Source organism: Scyliorhinus canicula, chromosome 6 (assembly GCF_902713615.1).
Source record: "Scyliorhinus canicula chromosome 6, sScyCan1.1, whole genome shotgun sequence".
In the NCBI taxonomy this organism is placed as follows: domain Eukaryota; kingdom Metazoa; phylum Chordata; class Chondrichthyes; order Carcharhiniformes; family Scyliorhinidae; genus Scyliorhinus; species Scyliorhinus canicula.
Genome location: NC_052151.1, coordinates 54948777 through 54976090, shown reverse-complemented (window position 1 = coordinate 54976090; position 27314 = coordinate 54948777). Strand labels below are relative to the sequence as shown.

Sequence of the window (27314 nt, the reverse complement as noted above, 5' to 3'; positions counted from 1 at the left end):
TTCAATCATGCGCAGTGAATATCTTGAGCTGGCTGTGCGCCGCCTCGCTTTCCGTCCTTCGCCCCACTCCTGACTTGTTGCAACTGCTCATTGTTGGGAGAAAGTTGCTGTAACCAGAATCCATTCACCTGGTGTTTTATTTCGACCCACCTTAAAGTACTGGCCCCTCAGCACTTTGAACCACACCAAAAGTGGAGCCTAGAAATATTCCTGTGACACAGCAGAATGATAATGGCGGCAGGTGCATGGGAACTTGACGATTGCCCTCTAAATCTCATGTTTATGCCTAACTCTACTTTTGGAATGGTGACAGGAAGGATAATGTTTTGAGCACTGAAATAGGAAAGTAAGAGGTTGTGCATTTTTAAACAGTATTCATTTGTAAATATTTAATCGCCTGTAACGAGCCTGAGAGTGCAGTCTTTCAACCTTCACAAAAAAAGTCTTGTTGGAAATCATGAGGAAAATTTGCAGAACTTTCCCTATGGAGTTTAACTTGAGTCCATCATGGAGTAGTGTTTCTGAATCTTCCTTTATAGCAGTTTTTGCACTAATAATAACATAAGGCTAATATACCAGGAGCTACTGCATAGTGATTGTGAACAGGAAAACCAGATGATTTTGTTTCTGTCCCTTGCCGGGAGCAAGAAAGCTTTCGTGTCCAAACACTGCCTCAACTCAGGGTAGACTGGGCAAACGAACATTGGATTGGATTGGATTGGATTTGTTTATTGTCACGTGTACCGAGGTACAGTGAAAAGTATTTTTCTGCAAGCAACTCAACAGATCATTCAGTACATGGGAAGAAAAGGGAATTGAACAGAATTCAAGAAAATACATGAGAATACATAATAGGGCAACACAGGATATACAATGTAACTACATAAGCATTGGCATCGGTTGAAGCATACAGGGTGTAGTGTTAATGAGGACAGTCCATAAAAGGGTCATTTAGGAGTCTGGTGACAGTGGGGAAGAAGCTGTTTTTGAGTCTGTTCGTCCGTGTTCTCAGACTTCTGAATCTCCTGCCCGATGGAAGAAGTTGGAAAAGTGAGTAAGCCGGGTGGGAGGGATCCTTGATTATGCTGTCTGCTTTCCCCCGGCAGCGGGAGGTGTAGATGGAATCAATGGATGGGAGGCAGGTTCGTGTGATGGACTGGGCGGTATTCACGACTCTCTGAAGTTCCTTGCGGTCCTGGGCCGAGCAGTTGCCATACCAGGCTGTGATGCAGCCCGAGAGGATGCTCTCTATAGTGCATCTGTAAAAGTTGGTAAGGGTTAATGTGGACATGCCAAATTTCCTTAGTTTCCTGAGGAAGTAAAGGCGCTGTTGTGCTTTCTTGGTGATAGCGTCGACATGAGTGGACCAGGATAGATTTTTGGTGATGTGCACCCCTAGGAATTTGAAACTGCTCATCATCTCTACCTCAGCTCCGTTGATGCTGACAGGGGTGTGTACAGTTCTATGCTTCCTGTACAGTACTATGCTTCCAACATGGCGTGTATCCCGAAGGTCAGTTGGCAAAAGTGAGTCCCAGGGAATAAACACTAATCTCGTGAGATCGCATCAGATCTCATGAGGTTTTGTGAGCCTGGTAGATCCCAGAAGCGCCGTGGTGAGCTGTTTTTCAGGCCAGCATGGTTATTCAATCGTGGCTACAATGTTTTGTTCTCACCTACTTTCTGTGGCAGCGAATTCAACAAGTTTGCCACTCTCTGGATGCGGAAATTTATCCTCATCTCTGTCCTAAACAGCCTACTCTGTAACCTCAAACTGAGACCTCTGGTTCTCCCTAACATCGGGAACACCCTTCCTGTAACTACCCTATCCAGTCCTGTTAGAATTTTATAGGTTTCTATAAGATTCCCCTCATTCTTCTGAACTCCAGTGAATATAATTCTAACTGACTCAGTCGCTCCTCATTTGTGTTGGTCGGTTGTACAGAGAGTCAAAATCAATCTTTCCACGTGCAAGTTAAAAGCTAGGAACCTCCATTTGGTGGACTTCCCCGGTATCTGATCCGAGCAGCAGATACCTGGGAACCCCACCACCTGCCGATTCCCCACCAAGTCACTCACCACCCTGACTTGGAAACATATTGTCGTTCTTCACTGTCACTGGGGCGACATCTTGAATTGGATTTATGGAGTGGTATGAAAATAACCCACAAATGACTAATTCAGGGAATGGTGATAAAAGCCTTTCTATTGAATAAAATGTATGCATCATAATTACCGATATCTGGTTCCGAAAAACCCAAGCTAATCCATTCAAAAATGAATTGAATCGTGCTCTCATCGTGTACAGGAGCACAGCACAAAACTGTCTATATTTCAACACCAAATTTAGAAACTCACTCAGTTATTGCAATGACAGTTGATTTGGCTAGAGGAAATATTTAGCATTGCAACATAATTGCAGCCATTCTGAGGTTTAGGTGAAGCTGTTTCTGTCCAATAGAGTAGAGGGAGGTTTACACGGTATATCTGACCTGGGAGTACCTGTTTTGACACTGGGCTCCAAAAGTGATTATTTCTCCACATCCCAATACTGAGGCCGGGATTTTCCAGCCTCCTGGCAACGGGTTTTACCGCAGCGGATGCGGCAAACCATTGGCAGTTGGTTGTGTTTCTCACCTGCCCCCCCCCCCCCCCCCCGGCCCCCCCTCCCAACCTGGGGAAACCTGACGCGAGGGGTCAGCTTCGGTAGGTCTGGAAGGTTCCGCCAGAAGGAGGGGCTGGAAATCCTGTAACCCAGTAACCCCACCTAACCTTTTTTGAGCACCTAGGGACAATTTAGCATGGCCAATCCACCTAACCTGCACATCTTTGGACTGTGGGTGGAAACCGGAGCACCCGGAGGAAACCCACGCGGATAGGGGGAGAACGTGCAGACTCCGCACAGACAGTGACCCAAGCCGGGAATCGAATCTGGGACCCTGGAGCTGTGAAGCAACTGTGCTAACCACTGTGCTACCATGCTAACTGCTGTGCTACCGTGCAGCAATCCAGTTAAAGACTTCCAGCTCTTCTGCTTGACCATTAATTTTCTGCAGCTTTTTGCTTTCCCTCTCCTACAACCACACCCAAACATCTGACCGATTTGGAAGTGATATCACAAAAACCTTTCGGCTTTAACCGAGCAACACGTTTATTTTAACAGTACATCACATGAGGACTGTGGCAATAGTTGCATAATCACATCTTATTTCTCTGTGCAGTGTTATTGTAATGGAAAGACAATGGAAATATCACATGTAACTCTTGCATTCAACATCTGTAACAAGAAGCTACATAAACACATCAGGAGCAACACACAAACAAAAATGGGTTTGGACCTTAATTCATGTATGAATAATGTTTCCAGTATTAAGCAGGATTGAGGTTAGTTACTTTACCAGCACTTCAGTGACAGAAGAGATGAAATAATTAAACATAATATGTAGCACCAGAACATTTATGTCTGAAGTTAGCATCTGCTGTGCAAGCGGATGGCAATCACGATGCCGAGGGGGGGGGGGGGGTTTTGTCGGAAGGGACATTTCAGTTGGTGGGCACAGGCGGGAGTCAGCAGCACGCCCACCCTCAATTAAGGTCACTCGATGAGCAATACACAGCAATTTGGAGTGACCAGTGCACTTTAACACTTGGCGCAGGGGCCATCCGGCCAATCAGCCTTCACGTTTTTCATTCATTCTAAGGCCCAGAAGATGATCGAAAGGTGAACAATTTAGGGGTATTGAAGTGAGTTGTGAGTGTGTGGATTGTAGTTTATCTTGGGAATATTTTTGTTCATAGAATCACTACAGTACAGAAAGAGGCCATTCGGCCCATTGAGTCTGCACCGACACTTCTAGGTAATTCTAGGGTTAACTCTTTTGCACAGCCTTTCTGCAGGCAGGTCCCCTCCCTGTGCAAGCCTAATGCCTGGTGGTACAGTGTATTCTGCAGGCGAGACCTACTCAGAAGAGGAGAGGGGAAGAAGGGATGCGGCCTGTTACCCCCAGGTACTCATCTGAAAAACGGGGGGGGGGGGGGGGGGGGGGGGGGGATGATTGGCTCCAGTCATTTCCAGCACCTCTGGAATGGGTTCCGGGTCCTCCAGCCACACTTCACTGCTCAGTATATTAATAAAGTTGTCTGCCCCTTTAAAAAATACAGTGACTCAGAACCAGCTCCTTACAGCAAAGTAGCCTTAGAGAGAGCTCCTTTCAAAACCCCGGCTGCAGCTCCATTCATTCCAGCCTCTCTCAGGGCGCGTTTCAGACTCAGCCAGCACAAAATAGCTATCGGGCGCTAATCCCGGGCGGGAGCGGATTTCACATCCGCTTCCAGTCCCGTCCGCCCGGCGACCCCAAAAGTCAGCAAGTTTCAGGAAGACAAATTTCACTTGGATAGATTCATTTTTTCCAGCCCTTTTCCCTTGTCTTTTGCTTTTTGATTCAGAACACGGCACTGAAACCAATGGATAAACTCCAAATTTAGTTTTAAAATGGTACATGGATGCTCACTGAGTAGCCTATGAGCTCTTGAGGGGACACATCCCATACTCTGTCCCATTCTGCCAAGGCAAATTACACTCACGTTTCCTGCCAATTTCATTTGCACAAACCCAAATGTAAAAACATAGGTGTAACTCAACAGAAATGAGCATTAACATTAACGCCCCAAGGAAAGTACTGAGCTCACACTGTAGAATTCCTTCTTTATGTGTGAAAAACAAAGTTTTAACTCATGTAGTTAGTCATCATCCATGTTTCATCGGCAAAGCACATTTAAGAAGCTGCAGTCAGACAGGCTTTTTAAAATTTTAATTTGACTGATTTTCGTGCCACATAATGTTTCTAAATTCTTTCTTGGGCGGTGGGTGTCGCAGGCATTTGATGCACATCCCTAATTACCCCTGAAAGTCTCACTCTAAGGGGACATGCAAGAGGCAACTACATTGCTGTGGATCTGGAGTCACTATAGGTTGCATCATCTGCCGAGGTGGGATTCAAACCCAGGTCGCTTGTTTTCAAAGACGCTTAAGATCATTTTTTTCAAAGAAATACTCAAAAAATTACAATAACACACCAAAAAAAAAAAAGGCTTGCTTCCTCCTGTGCCTGAAAATCTAGTCATAATTTGAAAGGAGCCTCTGAGCTGTCACAATTGCAGGAAATTCAAATCTAGGGCTGTAAACTTCAGAAAAGGTTTACCTTAGCCTGAGGCTTTAAAGGGTTAAATTATTAGGCTGAGTTCCACGAGCTTGATTAGTATTTGCTGGAGTTTCCAAAGTATCCCAACACACATCATTGCCAATAAAATTATTTTAAAATGTAATCTCTGTTGCAGTAAATAAAATGTGGCCGTTCAGTTAGTGCACAGCAAGGTCCCACAAAAAGCAATGCAACAAAAAACAAATAATCTGGTTTAATAGGTAGATTGAGGGATCTTTTAGAGCCACCTAAATAGATTGGGACCTGAGTTTAATATCTCAGTTGAAGGTTGGCAGCTTAAACAGTGTAACTTGGTATCACACAGAAGTGTCAATCTGGACTTTGAGATAACACCTGGCATAACCACTTGCAATGGACAAAATCCTAAATCTCAAATCAAATCCGCAGGTTGTGAGATTCTGTGACTCGCGCAGCCTCCATCCTAAACCGTGGGGATAGAGTCACTTAATTACTTGTGTTTTATGGTCTAGTTTGTAAGGGAGCAAGCAGGACCTTACTTTTCTCCAGGGTTGACTACTTTTATCCTGGGCGGTCTCAGGGTCTGAGTGAGGCCCTACATGCCAACATGTCAGCTGGACAGAGTTCCATTGGGCTGCACACTGGTGTAATGGATCGAGTTCCCAGGATAGCCTCGGAACAGCTCCACCTACGCTCCCCTGAGGTGAGGGGCTTCATGGGTGGCGGAAGCCCCTCCCCACTAATTCCCCACCAAAATCTTCCAGTGCTCCTTCCATGTGGCAGAAACCCAGTAGAAACAGATTTCCTCCAAAATGACAAGCTGCTGATGGACAAAGTATCTTCTCTCTGCCATCTGGAATGGAATCTAATAGCAACCTAATTATTTGCAACAAGTGCTAACATTCATTTGAGTCGGATAATTAGTGTTCGCAAGCAATTGATTTATTTCAGGCCACCGGATCAAAAATTAGTTGAACATGATCCGAAAAAGGGTAACTGCTTCGGAAGGTGAAACTGTAACGAATGATTCGACTGTTCTGTGCTATACTGTTCTATGTTCTATGTATGGACCACAAACAGATTCTAAAGCCACCTGGCTTCTCTAATGCTGATCCACCCGACTTGCAACTCAGGGCCAGCACTGCCGAAACTGCCTTCATAACCTCGAGGTGTAGCCATTTCTTTAGCAGGAAAGCATTGCCCTTTTCAATGCGTTACCTGTAAAAAGATAACTAGGGCAGCATGGTGCTGCAATGGTTAGCACTGCAGTCTCATGGCGCCGAGGTCCCAGGTTCAATCCCGGCTCTGGGTCACTGTCCGTGAGGATTTTGCACATTCTCCCTGTGTTTGCGTGGGTTTCACCCCCACAACCCAATGCGCAGGGTAGGTGGATTGGCCACACTAAAATTGCCCCACAAATTGGGAAAAACTGAATTGGGTCCTCTAAATTTATATTTTAAAAAAACTGGATAAATATGAATGACTGTACAGATAAATATATAACAATTTCAAAACATTTCTGAATTGTGAAAATGGACATGTAATGCACCAAATCATGTAAAAGCTCAAATAATGAGGAATGTTTATTCTTAAAAGGACCGGCTAAAAAGGTGAAAACAATTCTAAATACAGACGTGAGATTGTAAACATTAACAACACTGGGCATCAAATATTCTGTGGAATAACAACGTTTAGGAAACAGATCACGCAGTTCAGAGATATAATGAAAAAGCTGCAAATTCTGGATATCGAGCCTCACTTACAATTCTGACTAGTTGCATTCCATAGATGATTCATCCATGGTTTCAGCCAAACATGAACCATCTTGTTCCACAGAGAATTTGTTCATCTGCTTTTCTTCTTATAATCTTGATTTGAGCGCTGAAATAAACATTTATCTAGTTCCTTTAAAAAGTCAACAGTTTGCGGAGGCTCGGGAGAGGTGAAGGTTTCCTGTTCATAAAATGGCTGTGCATGGGCAGCACGGTGGCACAGTGGTTATCATTGCTGCCTATGGCGCTGAGAACCCAGGTTCAAATCCTGGCCCTGAGCCACTGTCCGTGTGGAGTTTGCACATTCTCTCCGTGTCTGCATGGGTTTCACCCCCACAACCCAAAGATGTGCAAGGCAGGTGGATTGGCCACGCTAAATTGCCCCTTAATTGGAAAAAATTGTTGGGTACTCTAAATTTATTTTTAAAAATGGCTGTGCACAATTTATTTAGCTTGTGAATTATAATAATTGTTCTACATTCTTTTAGATATATTCCAAGTTGCAAAGTAAATAATATTGATAAAACATATCAGTATGAAACAACTTATCTTCCAAACATACCAGGTGGGATTCTCTGTAGCTCGATGCCGAAATCGGGATCGGCCATTGGGCGGGGAATGTCTTTCAACGCCGGAATAGGGGCAGGCGCCGGTTTGACACTGGTTGGCGATGCTACGCTCCCTCCAAATCAGTGTCATCAAGCTGCGCACCCCATCATCAGCTGGCCCACCTGCGATGTCTGCCCCCGAGGGGCCGAGTTCCTGGCGGCGCAGGCCACCTGTGGCTGGGAACCTGGCATGCCGACTGCGGACAGTGTCCAAAGGCCGGGATACGTGCCGCTGGCCGGGGGGCTTCTGCTATGTCTGGGGAGAGTGGTGGAGGGTGGCCAGGGTGTGGGCTGTGGGGTTGGCGGGTACACGGTCCAGCACGGCAGGCGCCATGTTTCCCGGCGCGACCGTCGGGGTGTAGGCGTGTGCGGCTGCAACCTGTCAGCCTTGCGTATGCGCGGTCCGGGACGTGCTGATTCTCCAGCCGTTCTCTGCGCGATCCACGGGTATTCCATGCGGCATCCGTGCTAGCCCCTCATCGTTACCGGAATTCGTGAGGGATTTGTGCCGATTTTCCCGTCATGGAGCACCACGGACTCTCCGTTGGCGCCAGCACTTAGCCGCAGAAACGCAGAATCCAGCCCACCATATTTGAGGTGGAGATGCCGGGGTTGGACAACACCAGGTTAAAGTCCAACGGGTTTGTTTCAAACACGAGCTTTCGGAGCACTGCTCCGTCCTCAGGTGAATGAAGAGATATGTTCCAGAAACATAGGGCGCGATTCTCCGCTCCCCACGCCGGGTGGGAGAATCGCAGGAAGGCCGGGCAACTCACAACACCCCGCCCTGGCACCCCTCCCCGCGATTCTCCCACCCCTCGCGCGGATGAATCGGCGCTCGCTGTTTTTCACGGCGACCGGCGATTCTCCGGCCCGGATGGGCCGAGTGGCCTGACGTTCCCTACCGGTTCACGATGGCGGCAACCACACCTGGTCGCTGCCGTCGTGAACATGGGCGCCAAATGCTCGTTTGCGGCTTGTGGGGGGCGGAGAGGGGAGGGAGCACTATGGCCGTGCTCGGGAGGGGACTGGCCTGCGATCGGTGCCCACCGATCGTCGTGCCGGCGTCTCCAAGTGACGCACTCTTTCCTCTCCGCCGCCCCGCAAGATCAAGCCGCCACGTCTTGCGGGGCAGCAGAGGGGAAGACGGCAACCGCGCATGCGTGGGTTGGAGCCGTCAGCCGTGCATGTGCGGGTTGGAGCCGGCCAACCTGCGCATGCATGGCTGACGTCACTTGGGCGCCGTCGTCGCGTCATTCTCGGCGCGCCACCTTGACGCATGCGTCAAGGCCCGGCGGCCGAGATTTACGGAGCGCTGCTCCTAGCCCCCTGGGGTGGGGGGTGAATAGGATGCAAGGAGTGGCCTCCGAGTTTCACGACGGCCTTCCTGATTCCGCGCGGGAGCAGAGAATTCCGCCCATATATACAAAGTCAAAGATTCCAGACAATGCTTGGAATGCGAGCATTTGCGGGTAATCAAATATTTACAGATCCAGAGATAGGGGTAATCCCAGGTTAAAGAGGTGTGAAATGTCTCAAACCAGGACAGTTGGTAGGATTTTGCAAGTCCAGGCCAGCTGGTGGGGGGTGAATGTAATGCGACATGAATCCAAGATCCCGGTTGAGGCCGCACTCATGCGTGCGGAACTTGACTATAAGTTTCTGCTCGGCAATTCTGCGTTGTCGCGTGTCCTGAAGGCCGTCTTGGAGAACGGTTACCCGGAGATAAGAGGCTGAATGCCCTTGACTGCTGAAGTGTTCCTTGACTGGAAGGGAGCATTCCTGCCTGGTGATTGTTGATGATATACCAAATAAAATAATTTATACTCTGCAAGTAACAGTTAATTTGTGAATGACAAGTCAAAAATACCAAATTAACATTAGCATCCAGGCAGCTAAATAGCTCACAATAAAACAATTTCCTAAAAAAAGGTCTACTGCAGGTTGCACAGAACCTGGTTTGAAAATTGTCGCAGAGAGCAACCAAATTCCTTTCAAATTCCAAAGCATCTTCTAAAATGAGCCCCACTGTACTGGTTGCATAGTTAGGAACTATAATACTGCATCAGCTCCATTCTAATAATCCCAACACCAGATGTTTTCAGTCTTAGCAGAACTATCCTACACATCCAGCAAGACCTTTCAACTGATAAATCCTCCTCTGCTGACATACAAAGGCGATAAGCACAAGAACCCTTCATGGGAAGTCAAACCCTCAGATTTCTCCAATATTCAAACATCCGCATAAATGCACAGACATGTATGGGATGCATCAGAAAACACCCAAAGCACAAATGGCAAAGGTATTATGTGCCTCACCCTACCTTAAGTATGGTGACCAGAACTAAATACAATGGGCGCGATTCTCCCAAAACGGGAGAAATCGTAAAGCTGCCGTAAACCCCGGGCGGGTTTTACGGCAGCGCGCCCCTTCCCGACCGGGGACCGATTCTGGTCCCCGGTCGGGGCTAGCAGCCCGACGCCGTACGCTCCGGCAAGACGGGCTTAACGAAAATCGTTAAGCCCGCTTGCCGGAGTTAGCGCTGGCTGACGCGTCATATGACGTCAGCCGCGCATGCGCAGTTTGGAAGACTCCAATCCGCGCTTGCGCGGGTGACGTCATCGCGTTTTTGCGCGAAACCCGCGCATGCGCGGGCCGGGTTGCCCCTCAGCCGCCCCGCGAATGGATACTGCGGGGCGGCGGAAGGACAAGTAGTGCGCGGGCATCGGGCCCGCTGCCCGCGATCGGTGGCCACCGATCGCGGGCCCATGGCACCCTTGGCACGGCCGTGGTACTGCCGTGCCAATCGGTGCCATGGTTATTAATAGCGAGTTTGTGACGCCGTTTTTACGAACGGCAAGACCAGGTGTGTTTGCCGTTCGTAAACACGGCGGAAAATGCTGGGACTTCGGCCCATCTAACAGCTGAGAATCGCTGCCGGCCGTAAAAAAACGGCGGCAGCGATTTGGGTCGGGACTTCGGCGGGGGGGGGGGGGGGGGGGGGGGGGGAGAATAGCGGGAGGGCAGCAAAAATGTCGGGAAGGCCCTCCCGCTATTCTCCCACCCGTCGTGGGGGGCGGAGAATTTCGCCCAATATTCTAGTTATGGTCTAAATGGAGCTTTCTATAACGTTCAGTATAACTTACCTGCTTTTGTAAGCTCCTTTATGATTGTTCACTTAGGGGCACGTCATTAAAGTGTGCCACAGAGTGTTTGATCAACCATAGTTACAGCCATGGAGTGCGACAGCAATCTTCGACACCTATTGTGCCTTCATGGGTATGACTTTTTAAAGCATTCTACACTTGGTTTTCACACAACAGCCTAAGTATATTAAGGGAAGCACTGCATAGGGGTTGAACCAATCATAAGATTCAGAGAATGTGTATGGAGAGATAGTGATGAAATTAAATGAAATGAAAATCGCTTATTGTCACAAGTAGGCTTCAATGAAGTTACTGTGAAAAGCCCCTAGTCACCACATTCCGGCGCCTGTCCGGGGAGGCTGGTACGGGAATCGAACCGTGCTGCTGGCCTGCTTTAAAAGCCAGTTATTTAGCCAAGTGAGCTAAACTAGCCCCTAGTGATCAGCAGATGTTAAAAATTATACTCAATATAACAAAATGAATACTTAATGAGACATTAGATTACAGATAAAGTATCATTCTTTGCGCTTGGTAATGAAATGCAAAAATATTTTTTTGCATAGAAAGTATGTGCCATAAATCCCATACTGAGATAAGAGTCAGCGGTGCATTGAGACACCGGGGAGTGCAATCTGCAGCCTAACAGAACCTTGGCTAGAAATCAGTGGAACACCCATTTCTCAGTCATTGATCTCCCTTCTCCAGGGAATATGCTCATCTCCTGTAAAGGTTGCAGCAGGACATTCGGAGAACCCCTGTGAAAATTCAGGCTGATTGACCTTAGGACCTTTGCAATTAAATTGCACTAGTTTTCAGCTATAGAATCATAGAATTCCTACAATGCAGGAGGCCATTCGGCCCATTGGGTCTACACCGGCTCTTGCTACAATGCAGCACCCTACCTAGGCCCAGTCCCCCACTCCTAGCCCCGTAACCCCACCTAACATTTTGGCAATTTAGCATGGCCAATTCACCTAACCTGTACATCTTTGGACTGTGGGAGCAAACCGGAGCACCCAGAAGAAACACACGCAGACACGTGGGAAATGTGCAAACTCCTCATGGACAGTCACCCGAGGTCAGAATCAAACCTGAGACCCTGGTGCTGTGAGGCAACACTGCTAACTACTGTGTTGCCATGCCACCCCAAAGTTGGAGGATGCAATGGAGAGTTTCTTATTGTGGAACATCTTACAACGCAAACCGCGGCATAAAAGGAAACACTCTTCAAAACTGGATATCATTCTTGCACTGCAGGATAAACTATAATAGTTGAACTACCAACAGGTAGTGATTAGAAACATGTGGTAGTAAAGTCTGGTCAGTACTCAATGAAGATGACAAAAGTGAGAGAGAGGGAAAGGCAGTTTGCAGATCATTTTAATGAGGCGGTGTAAAGACCCACTCGGAATCAAAATAGTGATGCAGGAATTAATCAGCAAATGTCGTAATGAGAAATTTTAAAAATATTTCTTTTGTCTATCAGGAGAGAAAATGATAGCTCATCTCATCAAATAATAAAATAATATTGAGTTCCAATGGTGGAGTGCGATGAGATTAAATGCATTGCATCTTGGATTTTGTAAACAAGTGTTTATGAAGTAAAAACAGAAAATGCTGGATAAACTCAGCAGTCTGGCAACATCTGTGGAGCGATAAACAGAGTAAACGGTTTGAGTCTGTATGACCCTTCTTCCCAGGGGGATTTTGACTTAAGTTTTTGTGAAACATTTTTTTCATGAACGAGCAGTGATGATGATTCATGAAAAAAATGTTTCACAAAAGAAATTGGGCGAATTTCTTTCTGAGCCATTGCCAAAACGTTTAACAGCAAACAAGCCAAATACTGGTCAGCTGTACTTCCTAAACCACTGCACTCTGCTAACAAATATAGGGTTTGTTACGTGTTAGCAAGATAATTTATCGAAGGCATAGGTTATTCACATTAGAGCATAGAACAGTCCAGGCACAGGCCCTTCCGGCCAGGATGCTGTGCCGATCATTTATCCTAATCTAAGATCAACCTAAGCTACACCCCTTCAATTTACTGCTGTCCATGTGCCTGTCCAAGAGTCGCTCAAATGTCCCCAATGACTCTGACTCCACCACCACCGCAGGCAGTGCATTCCACACGCCCACCACTCTCTGTGTAAAGAACCGACCTCTGACATCTCCCCTACGCTACTCTATTTTACAATGAGAAGTGTTTACTTTGTCTTCAATAGATGAACACACTTCACATTTGGCCCTCGCACAGTAGGTATTAGTGCCTATGTGCTCAGAATCTGGACATTGCGACAGGATGCAATAATTCTCGCCAACTCCTGGTTTTACTCACTGCAAACATTGTCATTGTGCTATTATCCACTTATTTCTCCTGAACACATGACTTGACGTTGTTTTGAATGGTTCAAGCCATATGTTCCTGGAAAAGTGTTTCGCAAAGGATAGGGAGTTTAGCAATGAGGTTTATTACAAAATTATGTTCCGCCATATCACCTGTTTTATGGGCAGAATTTTCAACCCCTACCAGTCACAGTGGTTGGCGGGGTCACTTAATTTGCCGGGAAACAAAGAAATCTGTTTCCCAACGATGGGATAAACTTTTTTTTTATTAAGGGGCAATTTAGTATGACCAATCCACCTACCCTGCACATCTTTGGTCTGTGGGGGTAAGACCCATGACAGACAGTGACCCGGGGCTGTGATCGAACCCGGGTCCTTGGTGCTGAGAGGCAACAGTGCTAACCACTGCGCCCCAATGGTGGGATAAACCATAGGAATTTTCTTTTTCTGGCCTTCAAGGTGGGTTAAAGGATTGAACAATGCCAGGAATTCCATTTGCATATGTATTAACAACTCATGCATGCTCATTAAATGGCCCCTCACTAGAACTAAGTTCTTCCTCCAATTCAGTTCCTCACCAGTGAGAATTTAGAGCATTCAGTATGTAAGGGGCGTGCATTGGGCGAACAACGTCTCTTCCACAACTTTAAGATCTGTAGATGTTGTTTTCTCCTTCTTGGGGCCTTTGCTTGTGTGACGTTAGCAAACATGATGCCAAGGCTGGACAGGGGAGGTAGGTGAAGGCTTGAAGAGAAAGTGGGGATAGGACGGAGCAAAGGCTGGACAAGTGAGGCAGGGATAGGATGGAGAAAAATCTGGACCAGGGAGGCAGGCTTACAGGGAGTGGGTAGAGTGTCTGGGGAAGGGAAGGAGAATGTCCAGAAAAGGGGTGGGGAGTGCGGCTAGAGGTCGTGGTCGATGGTGTCGATGATGGGGTCATGGGGGGAAGAAATATTGGTGATAGGAGAGCACAATCACACTTAGACAGGGTAGTGGGATGTGGTAGGGTAGCAGGTCAAGGTTAGGAGCCTAGTATGTGAAGGTCTCATCGGGCAGGTCACAGAGAGGGTCAAGACAGGTGGTTCAGGTAACGGGAGGGGACAGGGTCAGAGTGGCAATGGTGTTGGTAATGGGGGTCATCAGCTCTGAGGGGAGGAAAGGCGTGTGGAGGTGGTCCATGGTAGGGTCCAGGGTAACGGGCGAGGTTTAAGGGTGATAAAGGGGAGAGGAATGGTGATATTGTTTGGGCCCATGGTGAACGGTAACATGGGATGGGTAGAAAGTGGTGGAGTGGGGTTGAAAGGTGATGTGTACAATTTTTCCCAAATTGACCGTGACCATATAATAGTCAGTCAATGAGACCTCTCAAGGTGGTAGAAGGGCCTTTTCGTGTGGTTGGAGTTCATAGTTAACACAACCTGGCAAACTAAAGGGACACAAACTTTGGGGCAACGGATGTCAAAGATTTTTTAAAAATATAAATTTAGAGTACCCAATTCATTTTTCCAATTAAGGGGCAATTTAGCGTGTCCAATCCATCTGCCTGCGCATCTTTGGGGAGAATGTGCAAACTCCACATGGATAGTGACCCAGAGTCGGGATTGAACCTGGGACCTCGGCGGCGTGAGGCAGCAGTGCTACCCACTGTGCCACCGTGTTGCCCTCTGGTTGTCAAACATGATGAGTTGCGTTCCCTTTTTATGCTGAAGTCCACAGATTTGTTCCCAAACCATGGGTCTCATAACATTGTTATGCCAGTGACGTGTGGAGCTGCCATTCTTTCTGTGCCATCAGCTGCAGTTAGAGGCAGGGATGAAGGGAAGGGGGGAAGGAGGTGGGTGTGTCCAGGGGAACTGCCTGTGGACAGCAACCAACTCACGACTCCAAACCTCTACCCTCCCAAGTAAATGGTGATGGCTGACAAGGGATCTTGGGGTTAATCTTTCTATGCTGCCCAGGCAATAGTCTCTCCATCGGGTTTCGAGGGCAGTGGAGAACAGGCAGACAAGTATCCACATGAGGCTTCTTGCTCATGGTCCTCATCACTCTAGTCAAAGAGCAATGTTTCCTTACACATTCATATATGCACAGGAGTAGCACTCATTTTTGATCCTCCAGGATGCCCCTTAACTAGAAGGGCTGGAGATGTCATGTCTAGTTAGAGGCCAGGTAATGGCTCAGCACTTGCCTCCTGCCTCTGAGATGGAGGGAAGCCTGAAAATGACATGCTCACTTAATTTATCACTTCAAGTCATTCACACATCCAGAGCAATGATTTAGGCTGCAGGCAACCATGCCTTGGTAATAACTTTCATTAAGGTGTGAACATGGAGGGTCCATCTCCCATTGGCACAGGACCGTGAGAAACAAGGGTCTGAGCAACAAGAGGCAACGCGGCCTCTATAAGATCAAGAGGCTGGCAAACATAGACCACTGCAACAGTGAGCATTGGGTCGATCACTGGTGTATAGCCAGCTGCGTTCTTATCCACAAATGAGCAAAAGGCAATGCTGGAAGTGCCTTCATATATCCTGGGATATGGGTTGTTCACATCTGCAAGCTGTGGCCACAACGATTCGGTATGAATGCCAGAGGCTCCTGGCCTGCAATGAGTGAATGTCTGTCCAGGAACCCTTTGAAAAAGGCACCTGGACATTTTACCCTATGGGACAAGTGCAGGACGGGGGACTTCCTGTTCAACCCACCATGAGATTCACCGAGCACCTCGTTGATCCACAAATAATGATCTGATAAGTGGAAGATCGCATATATTCACCAGTCCCACTGCTGAGCAGGAATCACGTTGACATTCCTGTCCACCACCAGACTTAAATTCCAGAATAGAAAACTCTTCCCCCAGTGTGCTTTCCTACCCTTTATGTCAATAATATTTGTGATTCCTGACCTTAACAGACATGAATAGAGCAAGCAAAAATGGCAATGAACAAGTTTATGGGTTTGCCGTGGCTCACAAAAAGTAATTGCATCTCCAGATGCACAACCTTTCTTGTTAGTAATAAACATGTGATCTGCGATCACATTATTCTGATTAGCACAATTAATTATAAATGATAAAGGCCTTTAAAAGACAATAAGCACAAGAATTCAAAATGATTGGAAAATCAATATCGTAGTTGAGAGAAAAGTTCCAAATAATAAGTCTCGTAATACCTTTGTATGTGATTTAGTATCATGCCTTCAAAGCTGTCATGAATTGGCATCACTCAGCAATATTCTCTGTAAGTTTTCTAAATGTGGAAATGGAAATAATACAGGCAAACAAGCAAAACCTTACGGCCTACAAATATTGTGGCCTGCTTGTGTTGTTTTGAGAATATCACACCTTTTCAATCCGGTTCCGACCGCCCAACTCTTACCTATCTATCTGTTACAACCAACCAAAGTGCACAAGTAGTATACTTCCTCATATAACAGCATTGCACAGCTGACATTGACCTGGGGAATGTTTATTTAATTAGCGTGGCACTTCCATGTCAGTGAAGACAGCACACAGACAAAACACTATTCAAGTGAACTGAGCTACAATAAGGCAAGGTGGCAAGCAGCAAGCAAGAACCATCCCGGTGATCCAAAAACTTGATTATTCCAAGGCCAGTTGATATGACCAATATCACTTTCCTTTAAATTCATCCCAGCAGAAATGATCTATTGTGGCGAAACCAGGATATGAAGCAATGTTTGGTGACATAACGAGAGGCTTTTAATTTGCTGAATCTATGAAGATTTTCAATGACGAACAGCCAAGTTAGAGCCAGCTCCGCTCGTGGCAAATGGTTCAGGGTACAGGTGGGTCTTCCAGGAACTATGGTTCAGAGACCTGTGATGAAGAAAACAGAAGAAAAAAAAAGGATGAAGGGTGTTTTTCCTTTAAAAATGACTTTGAAAGGTGATTACAATGGAGCCTCCAATTTCAATATCACAATTATAACAGTGCAAAGCCTTGCACAAGCCATCACTTCATAGCACAGCTTCAAATATTTGCATATAAATTTTATGAACAAAATGATATGATGCTGACAATTTTCATCAGTTAATTTACAGCAGAGGCGATAACTTGGCAAAAAGAACTTACCAAGTTGTGAGTTTCACATGTGTTCCAGTTTCTAAAAAAGCAATTACTCCTCTAAGAGTCTGCGTGAGCAGGTCAAGACATGGCACTCCCGTGTATCAATTGCTCACAGGCGTGGTGCTATTATCCATTGAGTCTTGCCTAAATTACACGATTCAGCATGCAACCAATTTTAAATATTTTAATCAGGTTGGTAACAAAGCCCCAACTTTCTCTCTCAAATTGACGCTGTATAATAAACATAGTGCCCGTGTTCCATAGATCATAGAATTTACAGTACAGAAGGAGGCCATTCGGCCCATCGAGTCTGCACCAGCCCTTGGAAAGAGCACCCTACCCAGGCCCACATCTCTACTCTATCTCCATAACCCAGTAACCCCACCCAACACTAAGGGCAATTTTAGACACTAAGGGCAATTTATCATGGCCAATCCACCTAACCCGCACATCTTTGGACAGTGGGAGGAAACCCACACACACACAGGGAGAGCATGCAGACTCCGCACAAACAGTGACCCAAGCCGGGAATCGAACCTGGGACCCTGGAGCTGTGAAGCAATTGTGCTAACCGCAATGCTACCGTGCTGCCCTAAAGCTGTTCCCAAAACTTTACTTCAACTAAGAACCTAGCTTAACTGCAAATTATACTGAATGGTTTCATTGTCACAATTTTATTAGTAAAATGCAAGTTGTGTGACGTGAATTGTGCCTCAGAATGACACATAATATTAAACAACAGCACAGTCGATGATTTTAATTTGGGGTGAGAGGTCAGCATGGGATGGCGGCACAAACTATTCTTGACTCACCAGCATGAGCCTCCTAGATTGCAAAACCCTATTCCAGGTTCAGGTCTCTAGCTAATTCCCAGCAGGAGTGACATGAAGGCCAGCAGACTGAAGGCTACAGCCAGTGACACATGAGAACCATTCCTGGTACTCAGGTAAGTGAATCAGGGAGGGAACAGGGAAATAATGCAATTGCTGTTGGGGAAGGGCCAGGTTTTACTATGGGGTCCACAGAAGCATTCATTCTCCTTCCGGTCCACAAGAAAACTTTAAATGATACTCATTACTGTATACTTAACTTTTTGTCCCTCTTCTGGGATTGCATAGCACCAGCTTTCCCTGACAAGGTCGACAATGGGCACTGAAAGCGTATTTACACATCACAACCTCTCCATGGACTGAATATCACCAGATCCCAACTTTCGCTACTCGATGATACTGCGATGTTCTTTGTGTTGCTTATTTAGGATGGTTGGCGTAGTGTTCCACAAAGACCACAGTTTTGCTTTTACTTAAACAAAGCTACGATTTTATGTACACTACTAAAACTGGGATTGGACACTTAGTCCTTAAGAATACAGAACTGATCAATAACATCTAACGACACTCATCGACCGCTAATCTCACGACTGACATAAACTATAATCTACCCTCCTCACACTATCTGCTCTTATGACCTTCACTAGCTATCTCCTGCACACACTCCTCCCCTAAGGTCTAGCATCACTGCCTTATATAGTTGTATCTGCAGCACCCTCTAATGGTTACTCTCGACGCTACATTAACCCTTGTAATACTGATATTTATGATAATGCCTGATACCAGATGAGTTGCTCTGGAAACGATGGCAGAATGGCCTTCTTCTGTGCTGTAACTATTCTGTGATTCTATTCTATAATAGGAGTAGGGGAGTTATCCCCGTTGTCCTGGCCAATAATAACCCATCAATCAACATGACAAAATCTGATGATCTGGTTCAGTGTCACAATGCTGTTTGTGAGAGGTTGCTGTGCACTTCAAAGGATTTCATCAGCTACAAGGGACTTTGAGATGTCTGGTCATAAAGCTTTATAAAAAGAGGTATTTCTTTTCTTACTTTCTCTCTTAACATTGCTCAACTGGGCAGGAGTTCAGAAGCAGAAATGACCCTCCATTAACACTGTTTAAGCAGTCAGAAAAAGCTCTTTTGCAAACTGTGCCATGTACGACTGCAGAAAAATGTGAAATATTTCTGGAAAAGCACTGTCCCTCTGCTGCTTAGTATGTTCTGATACAGTTAACCATGGTCGGAATTTTGAGCCTACGTCCACTGCAAGCATAAATGGTTTACCACATATGCTGCAGGAAAGGATGCCCCGAAGTGTGGTACATTGGCGAGACCAAGCAGACGCTGCAACAACGGATGAACAGACATCGCGCGACAATCGCCAGGCAGGAATGTTCCCTTCTAGTCGGGGAACACTTCAGCAGTCAAAGGCATTCAGCCTCTGATCTTCGGTTAAGCGTTCTCCAAGGCGGCCTTCAGGACATGCGACAACGCAGAATCGCTGAGCAGAAACTTATAGCCAAGTTCCGCACACATGAGTACGGCCTCAGCCGGGACCTTAGATTCATGTTGCATTACATTCACCCCCCCACCATCTGGCCTGGGCTTGCAAAATCCTACCAACTGTCCTGGCTTGAGACAATTCACACCTCTTTAACCTGGATCTGTAAAGACTTAATTACCTGCAAATGCTCACATTCAAAGTATCGTATTGCATCTTTGACTTTGTCTCTATATATGTTTCTGGAACCTACCTCTTCATTCACCTGAGGAAGGAGCTGTGCTCCGAAAGCTCGTGATTTGAAACAAACCTGTTGGACTTTAACCTGGCATTGTAAGACATCTTACTGTGCTCACCCCAGTCCAACTCCGGCATCTCCACATGGTGATGCTGGTGCAAAATCCTCAGCGAGATTCTTGCTGCCGGGATCTTGTTTCCAAATTTTCCCTGCACCTCACCGGATGTGGGGGGGGGGGGGGGGGGGGGGGGGTGGATTGGCTATGCTAAATTGCCCTTAGTGCCCAAAAAGGTTTCATGGGGTTGCTGGGTTACGGGGATAGGGTGGAGGTGTGGGGCTTAAGTGGGGTGCTCTTTCCAAGGGCCGCTGCAGACTCGATGGGCCGAATGGCCTCCTTCTGCACTGTGAATTCTATGTTCACTTTCTAGAAAACAACTGAGAACAAAGAGGCAGACCTTTTAAACTTGGCATACTGACAGACTTTTTAAAGGATCTAGGAGTGCAGATGGGATCACTTTCACTTAATGGTGGGAAAACATAACTTGTTACTGACTGAGTGACTGTTTAATGGGTTTAATGTAACTGAGAGGGGCAGGACCTAATCTCGCTGACAGGGGCTGCAGCAGCTATTTCAGATCAGAGCGCCTATTAACATTGGGTTTGTACCATCAGAAAATAAACGGGAAAAACAGCGTTCACTTTGCAACATGGCACATTTTCCCACAGTGAAGTCTTTGTTTGGAATTAGCGAGTTTTCATGGAGTGGGAATATGAAGAGATATGTAAAAGAGATTGCTGAATCGTGAAAACTGTTTGAGGAAAGGTTTTCAGACTGCAGGAGTCATGAACTTGAGTTTCAGTTATTCGGCATCACGTTTTCTTTTCCTGTGGAAAACGCTCGGCCGGAACTGGAATGTCACACCAAACTGAAGGAAAAGTTTACAACACTGAAAATCCAAGATTTTTATGACTATTTGGGGGGAGAATTACATTCAAATGAAATTTTATGCCTTAAAAATACTATCAATTTGTGGCACATCATATTTATGCGAGCAACTTTATCATTAATGATTAGTAACAAATCCAAACTATGTTCGCGTTTGACTGACAAACATTGAACCTTATCCTAAAAGTAGCTTTCACTCAATCCATGGAATCCAACATCGAGACGTTGGTGACAGGAAAACATGATGTCTGGCACAGACAGATCAACTAAATACTTATTTTTAAAAAATCTTATTTTTCCAATTAAGGGGCAATTTAGCATGTCCAATCCACCTACGCTGCACATCTTTGGGTTCTGGGGGGTGAGACCCACGCAGAGACGTGGAGAATGTGCAAACTCCACACGGACAGTGACCCAGGGCCGGGATCGAACCTGGGACCTCGCCGCCGTAAGACAGCAGTGCTAACCACTGTGCCACCCCAACTTAATACTTATGTTTCTTTTGTCATCGATTCTTTCTTTTCAGAATTAAATATCTGTTTAATTTATTTACTGATGCGATGCATGTACACAGCTTATTAAAGTTCTTATAACTTGAATATCCAGGTCTCATTAAATACATCTTTAAGGATATATCGTTTGTAAAACAATATTGGTCTGGTCCATCACTACTTTCATAATGAGAAATTGGGCCCTTTGGATCATTTAAGTTTGACACCCCTGTTTTAACTGAATAAAACAACATATATGTAACCTGCTGTGTTGCAATCTGCTCTTCTTGTACTGTACGTAGTGATGTGCTACGTTTCTATTGAATTACTAATAGGAATAGAGGATTGTTAAAGACCTACTTCTGATTATAGCTTACCTTAGCTTGTTGGAGACCAAGACACTCCTTCCTATCTTTGTACCAAGAATAACCTTCAGGGGCAACTGACTTTGCAGGGATATCTCAGTTACTTGTCCAGAGACAGCTAGACGTTGGTACTTGTTGGCAGCAATCTGTTTATTTCCTGTGTCACTATAAAAGCTGAGTATTCGCCCTGATGACTGACTTTTTCAAACATATTTACTATGTCAAGATCTCCAACTCTTTCCACATCATTAGCATTCCTGCCTCACAGTGTCAGGGACCTGGGTTCAATTCCAGACTTAGGTGATTGTGTGGAGTTTTCCTTTTCTCCCCGTGTCTGCATGGATTTCTTACGGGTGCTCCGGTTTCCTCTCACAGTCCAAAGTTGTGCAGGTTAGGTGGACTGGCCATGTTAAATTGTCCCTTAGTGTCCAGGGATGTGCAGGTTAGGTGCGGATATGGGATAGGGCGGGGAAGTGGACCTAGGTCGGGTGCTCTTTCAGAGGGCCAGTGCAGGCTCGATGGGCCGAATGGCCCCTTTCTGCACTGTTGGGATTCTATTCTATGGTTCTCTGAACTTTCTAAGCATGCTGAAGCAAACCCTTTCTTTTCCAATTAAGGGGCAATTTAGCGTGGCCAATCCGCCTACCCTGCACTTCCTTTTGGGTTGTGGAGGTGAGACCCATGCAGACACGGGGAGTGTGTGCAAACTCCACACGGACAATGGCCCGGAGCCGGGATCAAACCCGGGTCCTCGGCGCCATGAGGCAGAAGTGCTAACCACTGGGCCATCGTGCCACCCGTTCCCTTAATGTGTCATTGAGGACTAGAATACCTCAGTTATTTCAGTGAACATTCTCGAGAGATGTTACAACTGCGCCAACTGTCCTATTAATAATGCCACTCATGTTAATAATGTTTTGTTGCAGTCAACAGAGTTTCATAACAATGCACCATCGGCTGGCAGAGTCGCTAACCTAGTTTGACTTTCGGTCCGTAACTGTGCAAATAATTCAAATTCAACCTTTGAACATATGCTGAAGTGGTAAAGGCAAAGTCACTAGCTAGGTTTTACTGATGTGGAGATCCTCGACAGCTTCAAATTCCTCGACAGCTTCAAATTCCTCGGGGTGCACATCACCAAAAATCTGTCCTGGTCCACCCATGCCGACGCTACCACCAAGAAAGCTCAACAGCACCTATACTTCCTCAGGAAACTAAAGAAATTCGGCATATCCGCATTGACTTTTTATAGGTATACCATAGAAAGTATCCTACCTGGCTGCATCACAGCCTGGAATGGCAACTGCTCAGCCCAAGACCGTAAGAAACTACAGTGAGTCGTGAACACAGCCCAGTCCATCACACAAACCTGCCTCCCATCCATTGACTCCATTTACACCTCCCACTGCCTGGGGAAAATGGGCAGCATAATCAAAGACCCCTCCCACCTGGGTTATTCTCTCTTCCAACTTCTTCCAGGAGAATGGGCAGCACGGTAGCATTGTGGATAGCACAATCGCTTCACAGCTCCAGGGTCCCAGGTTCGATTCCGGCTTGGGTCACTGTCTGTGCGGAGTCTGCACATCCTCCTCGTGTGTGCGTGGGTTTCCTCCGGGTGCTCCGGTTTCCTCCCACAGTCCAAAGATGTGCAGGTTAGGTGGATTGGCCATGATAAATTGCCCTTAGTGTCCAAAATTGCCCTTAGTGTTGGGTGGGGTTACTGAGTTATGGGGATAGGGTGGAGGTGTTGACCTTGGTAGGGGTAGGGTGCTCTTTCCAAGAGCCAGTGCAGACTCGATGGGCTGAATGGCCTCCTTCTGCACTGTAAATTCTATGTAATACAAAAGTCTGAGAACACGCACTAACAGATTCAAAATCAGCTTCTTCCCCACTGTTACCAGACTTCTGAATGACCATCTTATGGACTGAACTGATCTCTCCACGCACCTTCTCTACTGAGTAGTACTGCACTCCGTATTCTGCACCCAATGTCTGTGTCTATGTATTTACATTGTGTATTTATCGTATTTCCTACATTTTTTTTCCAAGTATGAAATGATCTGCAGACTGTGTGCAGAACAATACTTTTCACTGTACCTCGGTACACATGACAAAAATCTAAATATAAATCATTTGTTCCAATTCTGCCAATTTGTCACCTCGTAGCTTGTGTATTTGCATGTGTACTTGCCATATACGTCAACATGACATGTTTCTTCCTGTCTTTAATGTTGTTTCCTTTGGCAAAACATACTGTTTGCAAGCAAATTAAGCATAAAGGCTTTGCACTTCGGTAAAAAAGTACAAGTGCATTTGCTAAAAAATCCACGCCTTTTTTAAATCTATTTTTCTCTTCATAGGCATGGTTCAGTATATTTTTCTGCAGCTACCTACTTATGCACAAATGCACTTACACTGGGCACGATTCTGCGGGTTTGTTAGCTGTGGGTGAAAATCTGTCATGGCCGTAAAATATCACGAGAAGCCAAAAATGGAATTTTCCCGGGAGATTTGGAAACACGATCTTCTGGGTCCTCGTTGTTGACGTAATCCAGTTCAACGTCCAGAATGGACAAGAACCTGATTTTAATGCATTTGCATCCATTTGAATGAAATGAGCAAGTTTAAAGTCAGAATGTTCCACCTCACTAAATCTTCCCGTCCACCAGTGTGATGTCATCTTTTACAAAAATGTATTTTTATTACAAACGTGTAACAAATATGTTAACAGCAAATAAACACCATGGGAAACATGCTCCCCAAAAGTCAACTATACAGTTTTTTACAATTTCCCCCCTTTTTCACCCCCACAGTCCCCCTCACCGCATGACGAACAACTCCTCAAACATGGTCACGAACATCCCCCACCTTGTCTCAAACCCCTCTGCTGAGTCCCTTAGCTCAGATTTTATCTTCTCCAACCGCAAGAAGTCGTACAGGTCACCCAACCATGCCGCGACCCCCGGTGGCGACGCCCACTGACACTCCAGTATAATTCGCCGCCGTGCAATCAGAGAGGCGAAGGCATTACATTGGCCTTCCACCTCTTCATGAGCTTTTCCTAAACCCCAAATAGCGCCACCAAAGGGTCCGGGTCCACCTCCTCCCCCACTATCCTGGTTAAGACAGCGAGCACTCCCGCCCAGAATCTCTCCAACATTTCACAACCCCAGAGCATATGTGCATGGTTCGCTGGCCCCCGCACAAACCTCTCACACTCATCTGCCACTCCCTAAAAAGAACCCACTCATTCTTGCCTGAGTCATTTACACCCTGTGCACCACCTTAAACTGCATCAGGCTAATCCTTGCGCATGAGGCGGTCGCGTTTACCGTACGCAGTGCCTCATACCACACTCCCCAACTGATCTCCCCTCTCAGCTCCCCTACCCATTTTTCCTTAATCTTCACAACCCGCTCATCTCCCTGCTCTCCTAGCCACCTATATATATCTCCAATTCTTCCCTCCCCTTCCACATCCAGAAGCAGAAGTCACTCCAGCAGGGTGTATCCCAGCAACCTAGGGAACCCCCTCCAGACCTTTCACCACCAATGCTCTTAAGCTGGGCCCCTTACAGGATACCTGCTCCATCCTAATCTACCCTGCCCATTCTCCTTCCCACCATCACTGCACCTTAGCCACATTTGACACCCAATAATAATGAAGCAGGTTCATCAATGCCACCCCCCCCCCCCCCCCCCCCAACACCGTAGCAGAGTCCTCATAACCCTTGGCACCTTCCTCGCCCATACAAAGTCCAAAATAATCATGTCTAGCTTCCGAAAAAGGCCTCTGGTATAAAGATCGGGAGTGTCTGAAAAGTAAACACAAAGCTCGGCTGAATATTCACCTTTACCACTTGGACCCTCCCCACTAAAGTCATTTGCAATGCATCCCACCTCTTAAGATCCCCCTGGCCTCCTCCACCAGCTTTGTAAAGTTCTACTTGTGGAACATCATCCATTTCCTCGCTATCTGAATCCCCAAATACCTGGACCTATCCCATGCCATCTAAACGGCATCCCCCGCTAAATTGGTTCATTCACCAAAGTTTACAGATGATACCAAAATCCATGCAAGGGTTAAGATGGCAGAGGAGTGCAGTCAGATTTTACAAGATTTAGATACATTAGGAGAATGAGACACACAATGAAAAACTGTGTTTAATTAGATAAATGTATTATCATGCATGTGAAGACCGCTAACCCAGGATGCATGTATCATTTGCGTGTTACAATACTGAAAGAAGTTGAAAGAGAAAAAGATCAGGCTGTTACTGATACAGATCACTGGGAGTTCATGACCAATGAGATAAACTGTTGCCAAAGGTAAGGTATTGGGTAGTGTTAATAGAATGATTCTGAATCAATGGACTTCATTTTGACACTATTCAGGTCACTGGTTAGACGCATTTAGAGTCTTGCACTGTTTTGGTTCCTCCACATGGTGGCAATACAGCAGCCCCGGAAAGCTACAAGAATTATTCCTTCCTAAAGTATGGTGTTGCAAACTGGATGTAATACTCTAGCTAAGGCTGAACTAATGACTCATACAAATGTTCTTCTTTATTCATTCATTTATGGGATGTGAGTATCACTGGCTAGAACAGCCTTTGTTGCCCATCCCTAGTTACCCTTGAGAAGGTGGTGGTGAGCTGCCTTCTTGAACCACTGCAGTCTATGTGATGTAGGTACACCCACAGTGCTGTTAAGAAGGGAGTTCCAGGATTTTGACCCAGTGACAGTGAAGGAACTGCGGCATATTTCCAAGTCAGGGTAATGAGTGACTTGGCGGGGATTCTCCAGGTGGTGGGGTTCCCAGGTCTTGTCCTAGATGGTAGCGGTCAAGGGTTTGGAAGGTGCTGCCTAAGGAACCTTGGTGAATTGCTGCAGTGCATCTTGTAGATGGTACACACTGCTCATGTAGTACAACCACTACTGTGTTGGTGGTGGAGGGAGTGAATGTTGGTGGAAGGGGTAACAATCAAGCGGGCTGCTTTGTCCTGGATGGTGTCGAGCTTTTTAAATGTTGTTGGAGCTGCACTCATCCAGGAAAGTGAAGAGTATTCCATTACACACCTGACTTGTGCCTTCTAGGTGGTGAACAGGCTATAGGGGATCAGGAGGTGAGTTACTCACCACAGGATTCCCAGCCTATCACCTACTCTGGTAGCCACAGTATTTATGTGGCTAGTCCAGTTCAGTTTCTGATCAATAGCAACCCCACAAATGTTGATAATAGGGGATTCAGCGATGGTAATGCCATTAAATGTAATAGGGCGATGGTTAGATCCTCTCATTGGAAATTCAAAACAACCTCCTTGCTCTTGTATGCTATGTCCATATTAATGACACCCAAATGATATATTAACTGTTCTCTCAACTTGTCCTACCACCTTCAATGATCTATGCATATGTACACCGAGGTCCTGCACCCCTTTATAATTCTATCCTTTATTTTGTATTGTTTCACCATGTTCTTCCCACCAAAATTAACCACTTCTAATTGCTCTGCATTGAACTTCATCTGGCACTTTACTGCCCATTCCAGCAACCTGTCTATGTCCCTTTGAAGTTCCATATCCTCCTCACAGTTCATAATGCTTTGTATCATCCGCAAACTTTGAAATTATGCCATGTACACCAAAGTCTAGGTCCAATACACACCAGGAAAAGCAAGGGTCCCAGTAGTGACCCCTGGGAAACTCCACTGCAAACTTTCCTCCAGGACAAACAAAATCTATTAAACACTACTCTTGGGTTCCTGTCACTTAGCCAATTCCATATCCATGCTGCC

At 46.1% G+C, this 27314-nt stretch overlaps 1 protein-coding gene across 2 annotated transcripts in view; it reads right to left on the bottom strand.

Annotated features, from left to right (window-relative positions):
- The window catches only part of sh3bgrl2 (SH3 domain binding glutamate-rich protein like 2), a 176258-nt gene that overhangs the window by 29933 nt on the left and 119011 nt on the right, over positions 1–27314 (bottom strand). Inside the window, exon 4 of one of the 2 annotated variants that reach the window (XM_038799315.1) lies at positions 15989–16891. The exons of the other annotated variant lie outside the window; for it this stretch is intronic. Coding sequence (XP_038655243.1) covers positions 16877–16891 — 15 coding nt within the window. The 3' untranslated portion in view covers positions 15989–16876. Of the gene's footprint in view, positions 1–15988; positions 16892–27314 lie in introns of those variants that run through there. 2 annotated transcript variants of the gene reach the window in all.